Raw genomic sequence first — 17,558 nt, 5'->3', positions numbered from 1 at the left:
GAAAAAAAGGAGCAACCCTTATTAAGAAAAGGCTTGATAGAGCCATTTGTAATGAGACTTGGATTCATGCTTGGAATTAGATTTCTTATTGTGCCTTGCCTAGAAGTACCTATAATCACCGCCATCTTTTGCTTTGCTCAGCATCTGTTGCACTTAGAAGGATCACCCTTTCAAATTCCATAACATGTGGCTTCATCATTTGGATTTTAGAAGAGTTGTGGTTGAATCTTGGAGTCATGAATTCTTTGGTTGCTCTATGTTCATCCTTGCCCGAAAGTTGAAGTGCCTTAAAAAAGACCTTAGACTTTGGATCATCAATGTGTTTGGTAACATCCATCAGAGAGTTCAGATTTCCATAGTCTCTGTTGATAATATCTAGTAATGCATTGCTGACTCTGGTCTTGATCAGGTGCTGCTGGATTAGGAAGATCAGGCTCAAAATGATCTGCTGCATGCTTTAGTGATAGAAGAGACTTTCTAGAAAGAAAATTCCAGGCGTAATTGGAAAATCAATGGCAACAAGAACACCAACTTCTTTCACAAGGTCACTAGAATTAGACAAGCAACCAAGTCTATGTCTATGCTAAAAGAGGGTGACATAATTCTTTGCAATCAAGAAGACATTGCTAGCTATGTTCTAAGTTTCTACACTGAGATGTTTGATTCTCCAAACAACATAGTCCCCAATGTTCAAATTCAGAAGGTAATCCCCAACCTAGTTACTAAAGAGGATAACTCCCTGCTCTCTAAAATTCCCTATAACCAAGAAATTAAGGATTCTGTATTTGCCATGAATGGGGAAGGTGCCCCAAGTCTTGATGGTTTTGGTGGTTGTTTCTATCAAGCCTTCTAGGACATAGTTGAAGAAGATATTTTCAGTTCTATAAGCCAATTTTTCACTCAGGGATAGCTGCTTCCTAACATGAACTCAAACTCTGTGATTTTAATACCTAAGAACAACAGTGCTGATAAAATTGAGGATTACATGCCTATAGCCCTTGCCAATTTCCAATTCAAGATCATCACCAAGGTGCTAGCTGATAGGCTAGCTACTATTTCTCCCAAAATCATCTCTCAACAGCAAAGAGGCTTCATCAAAGATAGAAAGATCCAAGATTGCATTTGCCTTGCATCTGAAGCCATAAATCTGCTTGAGCGCAAGACTTTTAGTGGGAACATGGCTATAAAGCTTTATTTAAAGAAGGCTTTTGACACCATGGATTGGGATTTCCTCTTAAACACCTTGCAGGAATTTGGCTTCAATCCACAATTCATCACATGGATCAAGGTTATTCTTCAATCTTCTAGGCATTCTTTTAATGTTAATGGGCAGAATGTGAGATTCATTAAGTGCAGCAGGGGTGTAAGTCAGGGGGACCCCCTTTTCCCTTGTCATTCTGCCTTGCTGAAGAAGTCTTAAGCAGAGGTATCCTCAGACTTGTGGATGATAGGAAGCTCAGATCTATTACTGGTCCTAATGGGATTTCTACTCCTAGTCGTATGCTCTATGCAGATGACATCCTCATATTATGCAAGGGAATCAAGAGTGAGTTGTTATCCTTGAAAAATTTAATCTCTACTTATGCTCAGGCCTCATGCTAAAATATCAGCACTGATAAATGCAAATTCTACATCAACAATACTCCTACAAGAAAGATTTCAAGATTGTCTTCCTACTTGGGTTTCTCTCCTGGCAGCTTTCCTATTAACTACTTAAGTGTCCCTCTTTACAAAGGGAAGCCTAAAAGGGTCATTTTCAGCTAATTGTTGACAGAATCCTGTTAAAAATGACAGGTTGGAAGGAATCCTCCCTCTCAATTATGGGTAGAGTGCATTTTTTTAGATCCATCATTCAAAGCATGTTTGTTTACAACTTCCATATCTACAAATGGCCAACTCACTTACTTAATCTTGTGGATAAAAAATGAGAAATTTCATTTGGCCTGGTAACACTGATGTAAGGAAGCTTGTCACAGTGGCTTGGACTCAAGTTTGTACCTTCACTCAGGAAGAGGGGGCTTGGATTGAAATCCCTAAAGTGGATGAACAAGGCTGCTCTACTCAAGCTCACTTGGGACATGATCTCTTCCAATCAAGATTGGGCCATATTCTATAGGACCAGATTTGGTTGCAATAAGGAACCCCCTCTAGATATTACAAATCTTCAATCTGGCATGACATCATGACAATTGGAATTTGGCTATGATTAATTCCTACTGGATGGTTGGTGATGGTCAGAAAATCAATTTTTGGACAGATAATTGGCTTGGTGAGCCTATAGTTGATCTTCTTCAACTTCCTCAGCACATTCATTTGTGGCAGACTTCATGCATCATTCCAAATTGCTAATTCCTTCAAATTTGGCTATTTGGTATTCTAAATTCATTCCTAAAATCAATAGTATCACAATTGTTGCTTCTACTGATAAAATAATATGGAAGGACACCAATTATGAATTGCTTTCTTCAAAGGTTGCCCATGCTTGTGTTAAGCAGTCTGTTGTCACAATAGGCTGGTGTAAAAAGATTTGGTTTATTGCCATCCCTCCCTCTAAGTCTTTCACAATATGGAGATTATTGCATGGGAAAATGCCCGCATATGACAACCTTATTAAGAGGGGCTGCTAAATGGAATCCATTTGCAATATTTCTAGGCTTGCAATAGAAAACTATGACCACCTCTTCCTGTTCTGCTCATTTTCTAACTACCTTTGGCAATGGTTGAGTTCCTCTATTTCCATCAGTGTATTCACATCCTCAATTGCTTCTTTATTTATCTGCAGCAACCATTGGAGCCCTCAATTGAAAGAGGTGTTTAATGCCTGCATAATCCATACAATCAACACCATTTGGTATTGTAGAAATCAATCAAGGTTTGAGGATAGGAAATTTTCCTTGAACCATGCCATAGCTAAGATAAAGAGGGGTGTTGCTTTCACTAGGAATCACTCTAAAGCCTTGTGCAACTCTTACATGCAGAAGTTTGTTATTCTTTAAGCTATGAAAATCTCTTTAAATGTTTGCAAGGCTCCTAGAATTTCTGAAATCCTTTGGTAGCCTCTTCTCAATGGTTGGGTCAAAGTTAATACTGATGGTGCTGCTCATGGGTCATCGGGCTTGGCAAGAGGTGGTGGCATTTTCAGGGATCAAAGTGGAAACTTCTTGGGTGGTTTTGCCATTTATATGGGCATTCAACTTGCCATCTATGCAGAATTTCAATGTGCTCTAATTGCAGTGGAATTAGCTTACAAAAAAGGTTGGACATTCCTTTGGTTGGAATGTGATTCCTCTATAGTGGTGGACATTTTTATGGAAAAGGCCAACACTCCTTGGCAATTGCTCAGCAAATGGTCCCTTTACAAAATCATGATATCTTCTATGTGCTTCAAAATATCTCATATTTACAGAGAAAGAAATACATGTACCGATAAACTAGCTACTCATGGCATCCGTTATAGATCCAACTTATAGTGGGATTAAATTCATAGCTTCTTATCAGTGGAATTTGCTAGGAATAAGTTAGGATTACCTAACCTTGTAAGCTTGTCATCCTCTTGTACTTGACACATTTATAAATATATTTCTTTCGGTGCAGTTGCACCTCTGGTTTAAAAAATATATAATCCCCTTTAATACATATTACTTTTACACACCGATGCATATATCATCCTCTAATTATATTTTTGTTATGAAACATTTCATAGGTTTACACACCACTTATAAATAGAGACCCGATGAATCTGGTAATGTAATATCATAACTACAGTTATAATAGGACGCAATTATGGATCTTAATGTCACTTTTCTAATAAATAGCATTAGAGTTTAAAATTGTAAAGATTTAAATACGTGTACTTTATCATCTACCATTCATTTGGATTACATTTTTTAAAAGTCAATAATAATTAAACATCAATTATGGAGATGCAATAACAATGTATAAAACACATACATTGTCGTATATACATCTTTTTCTCATAGCATTATACCAATCACTAATAATATAAGAGAAAAATGCTTACTTGGAAAAATACGAGGCCAAGAAATGGAAAACCTATATGCATTAGTCCCCATGTCTTTCATTAATTGTATGTCTTCCTGCGCCGTACCAATTTAAAGCATCAACCAACCTTTGATTAAGGGTAAAAATAGTAGCACTGAAATTTTTTTTATTTTGAATTAGTTTCTTTCCAAGACTATCTAAAGAAATTCATTACAATATAAGAGTATTAGTAAATTTATTTAGAAAACAATTAACAACAAAAACTAGCAGTGTAAGTGTTTAGATATATTTTGCAAAAACACCTAACTAGTGGAAGTGTTGTGTCACGCTTGGCGAAACCCAACATCACACATCTCCATTTAACTATTCATATGTCATGTATGTATAGTACAAAATATATGTTATAAATTCAAGAAAAGACTCTACCAATGTATCAAATGACCAAAGACACTTTCTAGTTACAAAGAGGTATAATTACTCTTAAAATTCAAAAAAACAATTCTCATCGTATGTCTATAACTCTTGGCTCAGAAAAGGAATTCCGAATAAATTTAAGGAAAAAGCAATAGAGTGAAATAATTTGAGAGAAGATAACAACTGTTTATTGACAATTTTCATTCATATTATTATTATTATTATTATTATTTAACAAAGATTGCCATGCATGTGTTAGGAATATAGCTAAGGGTAGTTTAGTCTTTGCATTAGCTTTTCCTTTCCTCTTTGAGTTGTTATATTTCTTCTATAAATAGAAGTTAGTTATCTTTTGTAAACTAACTTTCAATATCAATAACAAAAAATATCTTCTTCTGTTTCTCTGAGTTAGTTAACTTTACATGGTATCATGTCAATCATCGCCCTTTTTCTTCTTCTTCATATCCTGATTTTCAGGAGATTTTGCCTCAAATCCAATCTCTTCACCTTCTTCCGCTGCTCCAATTCTCAATTCTTCATTGGTGCTTAATCTTCCTCTGCCTTCCACGAAACTCACTGAGCATAACTTTCTTGTTTAGAGACAATTCATCCTTGTTGTTCTTCGTTCAAATTGCGCTGAAAGATTCATCACTAATGATGAAATTCCCTCTCAATTTCTCACTGAAACTGATTGTGTTCAAGGTCGTGTGAATCCTGCGTTTCTCACATGGGAGGAACAGGATCAAATGCTTATTTTTTGGATTCTGAATTCACTCTCTGCTGAATTGCAACCACGTGTGGTAGGATGTTGCACATCGAGACATTTGTGGCTTGAACTTGTTGACTATTGTCAAGCTCAGACAAAGGCAAGAGCTCGTCAATTGCGTTCTCAGTTGAAGTCCATCACAAAAGGATCAAGCACAATCTCAGAATATTTCATTTTAATCAAAGGTTTAGTTGATGCTCTTGTTTCCATTGGATCTCCAATTTCACATGTTGAACATGTCGATTTTGTTTTGGATGGTTTATCTGAAGATTTCCAAACTGTTATTACTGCTATTGAAAGTCAAAATGAATTGCCTACTATCAATGCTCTTCAATCCTTTCTTCTCACCTTTGAAGCAAGATTGGATCGTAAAAAAAATCGATCAATTTCATATGCTCTTTCTGTTAACATTGTTGCTGCTTCTCCTTTCAATTCTTCTGGTGCACTTTTTTTTGCTTTCACACCACGAGCAGATGGCTTTAGAACGTTTCCTCGAGGATCTGGTAGTATAACTAATTTTCGTGGCGGTACTCGTGGAAGATATCGTGGTGGATCTAATGGTTTTCGTGGCTCACGTGGTTCTTGTGGCAGATTTTCCACCAAAAGTGGTTATTTCTGCATCTTTTGTTACAGATTTGGACATGATGTGTCATTATGTTATTATGCTCCTTCTAATTTTGGTGCACCTTACTCTTTAGTTCATGAGCCTTACTTTCCTGGTGGATATCATACACCTCTTAACACATTCATGCCATATCAACATTATAACCATTCTCCTACTATACCTCCCTATATGGATCCTAATTTTCCATCTAACTCACAGTCTCCTTATGCTTTGGCTCAATCTCAATCTACTTATTCATGTTTTCCTTTTGGTACTATTGTTGCTCCTCAACAATCTGCTCATCCTCATGCTATGACTGCCTTTACTGCTAATGCATCAGCTTCAAGGCCTTCCAACTCATTGTGGTATCCAAATTCAGGAGCAACACATCATCTAACTGAAGATGTTGCTCTTGTTCATGAACCTATTGAGAAATTCTCCACTGACCAAATATGCATAGGTAATGGAGCTGATATTTGTATTAAAGCATCCGGTTCTTCTAAATTTTACTCTTCCACTAATCCTCAAGTTGTCTTCACAGTTAATAACCTTTTGTTTGTTCCTTCTATTACCAAGAATCTTCTAAGTGTCCCTCAATTTTCTAAAGATAATCTTTGTTACTTTCAATTCTATGCTAACCATTGCCTTGTGAAATGTCAGGGTTCTAATCAAGTGTTGCTTAAAGGATTCCTCACTCCTGAAGGACTTTATGCATTCACTGATCTTCAACCTCTACATTCTAGCAAACCAAGTGTTGTTCATGTTTCATCATACTTTCCTTGTAATAGCAATAACATTGTTATGCACAAGTCCAAAAACAATGTTTCTAGTCCTATAGTTGTTCCTAGTAGTTGTTCTTCTTATTTTCTATGTTATTGTCGTCTTGGACATGCTCATCAGAAGGTTGTTAGTCATGTTCTGAATACTTGTAATGTTTCTCATATGAATAAAACAATATTAGATTTTTGCACTGCTTGTTCTCTTGGAAAATCACATAAACTACATGCCCCTGCTTTTACTCATGTGTATGTAATTCCCTTTGAACTTCTATATCTTGATCTTTGGGGTCCTGCTCCTATGGACTCTAATTCAGGTTTTAGATATTACCTATCAATTGTTGATGCTGCCACTAGACATACTTGGTTTTTTCTCCTCAAAGCTAAAGCTGACATAATACATGTTTTCACTTATTTTTTGAAAATGGTGAAAACTCAGTTTGCTCACCCTGTCAAGTCTGTGCAAAGTGATTGGGGTGGGGAATTTAGACCATTCACTAATCTTCTGCAGTCTATGGGTATTGTTCATAGGTTAACTTGCCCACACACTCATCATCAAAATGGTACTGTTGAAAGAAAATATAAACACATTGTTGAAACAGGTTTATCTTTACTTGCTCATGCTTGCTTACTTATGTACTTTTGGGATCATGCTTTTCTCACTGTTGTCTTTCTTATTAATCGATTACCATCATTGTCTCTATCCAATAAAACTCCTCACTTTCTCATGTTTGGGACTCATCTAGATTACTTGTCTCTTAAGGTGTTTGGTTGCTCTTGTTTTCCTCATCTCCGACCTTATAATACTCACAAGCTTGAGTTTAGATCCTCTGAGTGCACATTTTTAGGCTATTCTACAACTCATAAAGGCTACAAGTGTCTCACAAAAGAAGGGAAAATGATTGTCTTTAAGGATGTTGTCTTTAATGAATATTCTTTCCCTTATGCCTCAATCTCCAAGTCTGTGTCTCTTACTTCTACTCCTAATATTGATCATTCCCTCAGTCTTGTTCTTATTTCTTTCCAGTCACCTAGTTGTCACACTAGATGCTCTAATATACATGCTACCTTCACTCATTTACCTACTGTTATCCCTGCTGTGGAAGGTGGTTTGGACACATCAAAAACTCCTATTGATGTCTCTTCAGATGTGCTTATCAATGACTCAAGTTCTTCTAATACTTCTCAAACACAGGCTCCACCTACAAATTCCTCTGCTCACGCTATGCAAACCAGATCCAAATGTGGTATTTTCAAGCCTAAAGTCTTTCTCACTCAGATTGAACCATCTTCATCCAAGATTGCCCTCACCATTCTTGTGTGGAAGACTGTTATGCAAGAAGAGTTTGATGCCTTGATTAACTTGGGTACTTGGTCCCTTACTACTCTACTTCCAGGGAAACAAGCAATTGGCTGCAAATGGGTATTTCGAGTCAAACAGAATCCTGATGGATCTATCAATAGATACAAGGCAAGATTAGTTGCTAAAGGCTTTCATCAAAAGCTTGGAGTTGACTACACTTAGACATTCAGTCAAGTAGTTAAGCATGTCACAATTAGGGTGTTATTGACTCTAACCTTGACCTATCACTAGCCCATTGAGCAGCTAGATGTCAATAATGTTTTTCTGAGTGGCACCTTAGTTGAAGAAGTGTATATGCAACAACCTTCAGGTTTTCAACATTCCAACAAAAATTTGGTGTGTAGATTACATAAGGCTATATATGGGCTCAAACAAGCTCCTAGGCAATGGTTTGAAAAACTTAAATCCACCTTAGTCTTTCTTGGCTTTGTAATCAGCAGGTGCGATAACTCTTTGTTTATTCTCAACACTAACTCTTACAAAATCTATGTTCTGGTTTATGTTGATGATATTATCATCACTAGATCTTCAATTGAGCAAGTCAGAAAAATCATCACAGAATTGAGCACTGCATTTGCTCTTAAACATTTAGGCACACTAGACTATTTCTTTGGCATAGAGGTCAAGTCTCTGCCTAATGGAAGATTGTTTCTGTCTTAATCTAAATATGTTCGAGATTTGCTTGACAAAGCCAATATGAGTCATGCCAAGTCTATCAATTCTCCTATGGTTCACACTGTCAAACTTACTAAAGAAGGTTCTAACCATCTTGACAATCCCTCCCTCTATAGGTCTATAGTTGGGGCATTGCAATATGCTACAATAACAAGGCCATATATTGCTTATTCTGTGAACAAGGTGTGCCAATTTCTTTCAAATCCTCTAGAGGAACACTAGTCTACAGTAAAAAGAATTTTGCGATACTTGGTTGGCACACAGGATCACGGCATTGTTCTTCAGCCTATAATTCCTTACTCTCCCCTCCATATCACTAGTTTTTTTTATGTTGATTATGCTTCCGATTGTGATTATAGGAAATCAACCTCTGCTGCTTGCGTTTTTCTTGGAAACAACCTGATTACTTGGTGGTCTAAAAAGTAAACTACTATCTCTAGATCCAGTACTGAGGCAGAGTATAGGAGTCTTGCTCTTCTAGCTCAAGAATTGCAATGGGTGCAGTCTTTGCTCATGGAATTGAACTTCAGTTTTTCTGCTCCTCTGGTGCTTTGTGATAACTTGAGTATTGTGTCTCTTTCACACAATCCAGTCCTTCATCAAAGGACAAAGCATATTGAGCTGTATATCTTTTTTGTTTGCGATAAAGTTCAAGACAAAAAGCTTATAGTCAAGCATATTCCAGCCAACTTGCAAACTGCTGATATTCTTACAAAAGTTCTGTCTCTAACTCCTTTTAAGTTTCTCAAACATAAACTTTGAGTTATTGGTGTTCATAAAGCCAAAAATTCACCAACAAAAAACTCACCCTGAGTTTCAAGGGGGAATGTTAGGAATATAGCTAAGAATAGTTTAGTCTTTGCATTAGCTTTTCCTTTCCTCTTTGAGTTGTTATATTTCTTCTATAAATAGAAGTTAGTTATCTTTTGTAAACTAACTTTTCAATATCAATAACAAAATATCTTCTTATGTTTCTCTGAGTTAGTTAACTTTACAGCATGTGAAGTCGCATATTTTTTTAATTTAATATTATAAATTAATACTTTCATAAATAAGAGTTAATTATATAAATTATGAGTATGATTACAATTAGATAAACTAATTTATGTCATTTAACTTGTCATTTCATTTATTAATAAGTATAGATATAGAATATATAGATTATAGAATATATAGAATGATATTATTATTAGTGGTTATTAATATTAATGTTATTGTTCTTGTTTTTATTTGTTAAAATTTGAAAAAGGGTATGAGATTAATAGTTAGGTGACCTAGTAAAGGAAGCTTTAATTCCAGGGAAACAAGCAATTGGCTGCAAATGGGTATTTCGAGTCAAACAGAATCCTGATGGATCTATCAATAGATACAAGGCAAGATTAGTTGCTAAAGGCTTTCATCAAAAGCTTGGAGTTGACTACACTTAGACATTCAGTCAAGTAGTTAAGCATGTCACAATTAGGGTGTTATTGACTCTAACCTTGACCTATCACTAGCCCATTGAGCAGCTAGATGTCAATAATGTTTTTCTGAGTGGCACCTTAGTTGAAGAAGTGTATATGCAACAACCTTCAGGTTTTCAACATTCCAACAAAAATTTGGTGTGTAGATTACATAAGGCTATATATGGGCTCAAACAAGCTCCTAGGCAATGGTTTGAAAAACTTAAATCCACCTTAGTCTTTCTTGGCTTTGTAATCAGCAGGTGCGATAACTCTTTGTTTATTCTCAACACTAACTCTTACAAAATCTATGTTCTGGTTTATGTTGATGATATTATCATCACTAGATCTTCAATTGAGCAAGTCAGAAAAATCATCACAGAATTGAGCACTGCATTTGCTCTTAAACATTTAGGCACACTAGACTATTTCTTTGGCATAGAGGTCAAGTCTCTGCCTAATGGAAGATTGTTTCTGTCTTAATCTAAATATGTTCGAGATTTGCTTGACAAAGCCAATATGAGTCATGCCAAGTCTATCAATTCTCCTATGGTTCACACTGTCAAACTTACTAAAGAAGGTTCTAACCATCTTGACAATCCCTCCCTCTATAGGTCTATAGTTGGGGCATTGCAATATGCTACAATAACAAGGCCATATATTGCTTATTCTGTGAACAAGGTGTGCCAATTTCTTTCAAATCCTCTAGAGGAACACTAGTCTACAGTAAAAAGAATTTTGCGATACTTGGTTGGCACACAGGATCACGGCATTGTTCTTCAGCCTATAATTCCTTACTCTCCCCTCCATATCACTAGTTTTTTTTATGTTGATTATGCTTCCGATTGTGATTATAGGAAATCAACCTCTGCTGCTTGCGTTTTTCTTGGAAACAACCTGATTACTTGGTGGTCTAAAAAGTAAACTACTATCTCTAGATCCAGTACTGAGGCAGAGTATAGGAGTCTTGCTCTTCTAGCTCAAGAATTGCAATGGGTGCAGTCTTTGCTCATGGAATTGAACTTCAGTTTTTCTGCTCCTCTGGTGCTTTGTGATAACTTGAGTATTGTGTCTCTTTCACACAATCCAGTCCTTCATCAAAGGACAAAGCATATTGAGCTGTATATCTTTTTTGTTTGCGATAAAGTTCAAGACAAAAAGCTTATAGTCAAGCATATTCCAGCCAACTTGCAAACTGCTGATATTCTTACAAAAGTTCTGTCTCTAACTCCTTTTAAGTTTCTCAAACATAAACTTTGAGTTATTGGTGTTCATAAAGCCAAAAATTCACCAACAAAAAACTCACCCTGAGTTTCAAGGGGGAATGTTAGGAATATAGCTAAGAATAGTTTAGTCTTTGCATTAGCTTTTCCTTTCCTCTTTGAGTTGTTATATTTCTTCTATAAATAGAAGTTAGTTATCTTTTGTAAACTAACTTTTCAATATCAATAACAAAATATCTTCTTATGTTTCTCTGAGTTAGTTAACTTTACAGCATGTGAAGTCGCATATTTTTTTAATTTAATATTATAAATTAATACTTTCATAAATAAGAGTTAATTATATAAATTATGAGTATGATTACAATTAGATAAACTAATTTATGTCATTTAACTTGTCATTTCATTTATTAATAAGTATAGATATAGAATATATAGATTATAGAATATATAGAATGATATTATTATTAGTGGTTATTAATATTAATGTTATTGTTCTTGTTTTTATTTGTTAAAATTTGAAAAAGGGTATGAGATTAATAGTTAGGTGACCTAGTAAAGGAAGCTTTAAGATTTCTTGCCTTCATGACCGATTTGCGAAAATGAGCAAGACTTAATGTTATCCATTTGTCTTTAAATATAATGTATTGTTAAGTGTTAAAATATCATAATTTAACTACCAATTTGATGACATTTTAACTTATAAACTTACTCTAATTTTTGGCAAATTGATCATAAAAGTTTAATATATGTTGAATTGTCGAATATTACTTTTATAGTGTTTGTTCAAGCCAAAACCTGAGAAATTGTTACAAAAAACCAAGTTTCCGGATAAAAATAGTCTAGGCCTAACACAGAAGCCAAGCCCAACAGATCATACATGCTCAAGAAGTCACGTCGAGCGAAATTTATACATATAATGAAATTAGCAGCTTACAGAACATCCATCCATTGAAATCTTTGCATTAAGTTTCTATTTGAATTTCACCCAGTGAAATTAAGCATTTGCGCCTAGCGCTGAAATTGTGTTCAACACATCTTGGCTAGCTGAAAGGTCAAGCTCGACCAGACAAAACGTTGCGCACAACGAAAATAACATGATTCAGACTCTTTAAAATATGATTAAATTGAACTTGTTAGATACGCATTCGAAGATAGCACATCGTACTCGAAATATACTTAATTCTTAGGCTACTTTAAGCTTCATTTAAGGTGTGGAAACAAGGAGGAAATGCTAGAGGTCTAATCCAAGATAGTAAGAGTGATAATTTCTTCTTTATGAGTTGTATTTCTCTTTTCAACCTTTATTTAGTTATTATATCTATGAGTAGCTAAATTTCTCCCTTTTGAGATTGAATGTAATATGACCTTAATGTACACACTTTGATTTGAGTTTATGCTATTTTATTATGCTTTGATTCTTACGAGCTAGTTTTGTATGCTTAACGCTTACTTTAAAGATTGAAAATTTTGGTGTATGATTTTGTGAATGTAAATACATGGAGAAATCTTCTTTATAATTCTGATTTTATCAACTCATCATATTGATATAATTGCTAGAGATAGATTTATATCAATTAGTCACATTATGCATGTTGTCGTTTTGGTTACTAGACATAGAACTAATTCAATAACTAATAACTCTCAAATTTGTTAATATATAATTGCTAGATATAAATGTATTCATAAAACTCCATTTTATTATTGTAGTTATTAGACATAGAACTATTTATAAGCTACTAATATGATCAAGACATTAAGATTAATACATTTGAGGTGTTGCATTAAAACTTAATTTCACAAGTATAGTTGCTAGACAAAGATATTTGTTTTGTGAGTCATAGATCTTCATACTTCATAGTTATGTAGACTAGTGTTGCTGAATCAAGTGTGTATTGGTAGTAAATAGTAAGTTCAATCTCAACATCTTTATTCTAAATAGTTTAATCAATTAGTTAAAAATTAGTGTAATCAATCAACTAGTCAAAACACAATTAAAATCAATTTAGAATAACAATTTTGTTTGAAAGACTAATATCAAACAAGTCCTTATGGATTCGACAACCTTTCTATATTTATTTATGACACTAAATTTAATTTTTTATTGACCAATTAGCTAGTTAGCATGTGTTTATGTCTCTTAATGACTTGTGAGTTAGTTTCCAAGATCAATCCTTAAAAAACTTAATATAAATTTGGTTTATTATTATAGATTAATATTTCTAAAATAAACTTGTATGGAAAGATAAATTTTAATTTTATAAGTTAATTTTGAAAAATAATTTATTAGTAAGGGTAAAATAAGACAATGGTAAATTATGCTGTAGTAATTGTTATTCATCTTTCTTATTTATTTATATGAGGTCTATTAGTGTTTTGATATGCACATGCTCTTATAAATTAATTTTTTAATTAAATAAATATAATATTATAGTTTAATAATTTCATACATAAAAGTCATGTATATTAAAATTAAAAATATAAAATTATGATACTGATGGATTTAATTCTAAAGAGATAATAATATAAATTTTATTATGAAAGATAATGATAAATCCAATTTTAAAAATGTATTAATATGTAAGTTGATAAATATAAATAATTTGTAGGATTAAAATTGGAATATTTTAACATTTATCATCTTCTGTAAACATAATTTAAAATCAATGAAAAAAAAAAGATAAATCTTTCTAGAATTGGTCGTATAATTCTAGTGCCTAAAAGTTTTCCCTATATTGATGATATAATTTTGAAGATACAATATAAGTTAGGAAATATAAATTAATATTAAGAGTAGAATTGGAATATTTGAAAATTGTGCCGATAGAATTATCCTTTTATACATTTTAATTTTTTTATTAGTAGTAAATAATAGTCAAAATGAGTGAAAAAGAAGTTAAAACTTCCTAGATAAACAGATAAAAAATTTCCTCTATATCAATATAAATAGCATATAGTACGGATAATAATAATAATAATAATAATAATAATAATAATAATAATAATAATAATAGTAATAGCCGATCAAAACAAAATTAATAATAATAATAATAATAATAGAGAGAGAGAGAGGGACACCAAATTTTGTTCAAAATGTCTAAATATACCAGTCATAACATACTTTGAACCGATGATACTGATCCACCCCAATATCATCATTGCTAAAATCCACTATCTTTCCTGCAAAAACATGTAAGGTAATGGTCACGACACATTTTAGAATATTAAGAATTTAATGCTCCTAGATACCAACAAATTTATTTCTAAAAAAACCTCTACCTCGTATAATCATCTAAAATAGATGCTACTACTTAATTTGTAAATATAAGTTGTGAAGCATGGGTTCTAACAGTTGCAATGCACTTTACTCGTCATATTCACTTCCCACTATTTTTTTTTATTCATATTTAAGACATCTTATTAACCTCATATAAAAAATGAGAAGTATTGCGGTAAAATAATAAAACAGACAAGTAATCTGCTTTCCGATGGCAAACCGCTAATTTTCTTGGGACATTGAAATCATTTACCCGATTTATCCACTTTCTTTATTTATTTTGGCAAAAGTTAAAAAACTTTCATAACCATAGCAAATTTAGCACCAATACAAACTTAAAATAGTTAGCTTTGCCACCCTTTAAGAAGGGCTCAAAGCCACTCAATCACCTCAATTTTATACCTACATTACACAATTTTGGAAAATAAAGAAGACATAAACAAAATTACATAGTAGCTATTAATCTATCTAATATTGTGTTGGGTTTATTTAAGTATGAAGTCCCACATTGAATATGTAAGGAAGAGTGAAAGAGTTTATAAGTAAGAAAGACCCATAAAACTAATGTCTTAAGGTTTTGGTTCAATATGTGGTGTCTCATTTGTGACTCTTCACTCTTTCCATACTCATGTAATAATGAAGCTCCCCGGTCGTTGGAGGGCTCCCTGTCGCAATGAAAAGCTTTCATTGAAATGTATTACTAGACATACATGAAACTGATTTGGTTACTTGAGTTCAATTGTAACTAGAAATGTAAAAAGAAGGCAGTCGAAATGGATGTGATTTTTATATTCTTAAGAACAATTAAAGTAAAATAATGAGAATCTTCAGTAAACTATGCACTAATAAGAATAACTCACCATGAGTATGTGAAAATGTATCCCACACAGATTGCCCCTTTCTGTCCTCTTTCACTGCTCCTTCAACCTAGAGAGAAGTTAACAATATTACTTAAATTACATGAATGATTATATCATTTCATCTCTTCAATCAACACAAAGATAAATATATGTAATCAAAGATCGTAATGATAATAATTAACTTCTTTGCCTACTTAAACGTGATGATTTTTTAGTCAATACTTATTTTATTCCCCAAAACTTTCACGTGTATTACTTTGATGTCTCAAAATTGAAAAACTCAAAATGGTCCCAAAAAATATTAAATGTGGGGAGTCATAAGGTAGTTCAATGATTAGAGTGAAGAGTTTAATGAATAGAGTAAAAGAGGTTGTCGGTTCGAGTTTCACACTTAACAAATTTATAAAGAATGGAAGTTATAAGATGGTTGGTTAGAGTCTCACCCAATATAAATAATAAGATATTAACATTTACCGATAAAAAAATATATCAAATGCGTATTAAATTAATTATTTTAGCATGTTTTATAACATCTGATAGGGACTAACTAATTTGACCTTAAAAATTATAATTTAAGTTATGTTGACATTTTTTGAGTCATTTTGAGTTTTTTAATTTTTTAAAGACCAAACTAGTATATATAAAAATTTTGAGGACCAAAATATATATTTAATCAGTTTTATAATTTTATTGTCAAAGGAGATATTCATAGAAAAGCCTTATAAGAGAAGAGAGATAAGAGAAAGGGAAGTAAGACTCAAAAATATAATATTTTCATGACTTTAATAGAGAAATTCCTTTATATCTTACCGTTTAACCACTAACTCTAAGACTAGTTTTTAAAATTTAAACATCCAATATTTTTAGTTGAATTCAAGTAATTCTGAGCTATGTTTAAGTTAAGATAAAATTTTAATAATTAATTATTTTTCTAATCAATTATAAAAATTGATATATGAAGTATTATATTTTTTAGATAGAAGATAGCTCCCTTTTTCAATATAGTTTAACAATGTTCTCTCTTGGTTTAGTGATATAATTGTTAAAACTTTTTTGAAAATTTTAAAAACTCATGTTTTTACATTAACTTTTATAAAAGAATCCAATTTGTATATTTACCCGCTAAATAAAGTACTCTTACTCTATCATTTCAATTAGGGTGAGTAGAATGTTATTTTACCCACTCATCTGTATAGTTTGATTATGATTGAATCTAAATATGGTCGGTTTTCATCGACTCTAGAGTTGAATTTGAGTTCAAAAATTAAACTCAAATAATATTTAGGATCGTATAGCGACCAAACATGACTAGACCCATTTCGTGGTCACTCACCATCATGTTTGTACATGTCTCTGTTCAAATGTGTCAGACACTTTTTTGATCGAAAGTATCATTCATTCTCTAATTTTTTCATGATATTACATGATTAATAATATATATACATATATATATATACATATATATATATATATTTTATATATATATATATATATATTTTATATATATATATATATATATATATTTTATACGTGATATTACATATTCATAATAATAAATAATTTAAAATTTTTTTATATGAAATGAGTAGGCATTATATTAAATCGAGTTTAGGATCTGGTTCGGGTTTAAAGTCTGACTCGGTCGATATTTAGGGTTAAGTTAGCTTCGCGTCTTAATCTAGGTTAAAAAAACGACTCAGCTAATATTTAGGGTCAGGTAAGAGACAAATTTTATCCCAACTTAACCAATCCATACTCACACCTAGTTTCGATGAAAAAGTGTACTACTCTACCTTTGAAAATTACTATAAATTACTTACAAATTTTATAATTCATCAATATATAAGATATAAAATAATACATGAATAATTTTATATGTTAGGATAAACTATTATTCTATGAAAAAATTACTTGACAAGTCATCTGAAATTTCTTAAAAGAGGATAACTTTGGTAGAAGGGATTTTCTTTCTTGAAATTTCCACACGATAATGCGACAGGAACTGGACAATAGCATTTAAGATCTTGGCGCAGAATTCATTATGATCATTCTAGTTTCTAACAATAAATTTGTCTGTGAAAAATAAATTATAATGGCTACGTCTGTCCTTCTCAGTCTGAGGATGCTCCATAGTTGACAAAGTAATCGGCATCAATCAA

At 32.7% G+C, this 17,558-nt stretch overlaps 1 protein-coding gene across 1 annotated transcript; it reads left to right on the top strand.

Moving 5' to 3' along the window:
• On the top strand, nt 923–8,087 carry LOC109330855. The gene is made up of 4 exons (XM_019565128.1): nt 923–1,336; nt 3,057–3,255; nt 4,894–4,958; nt 5,016–8,087. Exons 1-4 carry the CDS (start codon nt 923–925, stop codon nt 8,085–8,087), a joined length of 3,750 nt encoding a protein of 1,249 aa, XP_019420673.1.

This window comes from Lupinus angustifolius, chromosome LG17 (assembly GCF_001865875.1).
Source record: "Lupinus angustifolius cultivar Tanjil chromosome LG17, LupAngTanjil_v1.0, whole genome shotgun sequence".
Taxonomy (NCBI): domain Eukaryota; kingdom Viridiplantae; phylum Streptophyta; class Magnoliopsida; order Fabales; family Fabaceae; genus Lupinus; species Lupinus angustifolius.
Note: the sequence above shows the minus strand (reverse complement) of the source record. Positions and strands in the feature narration are given on the sequence as shown.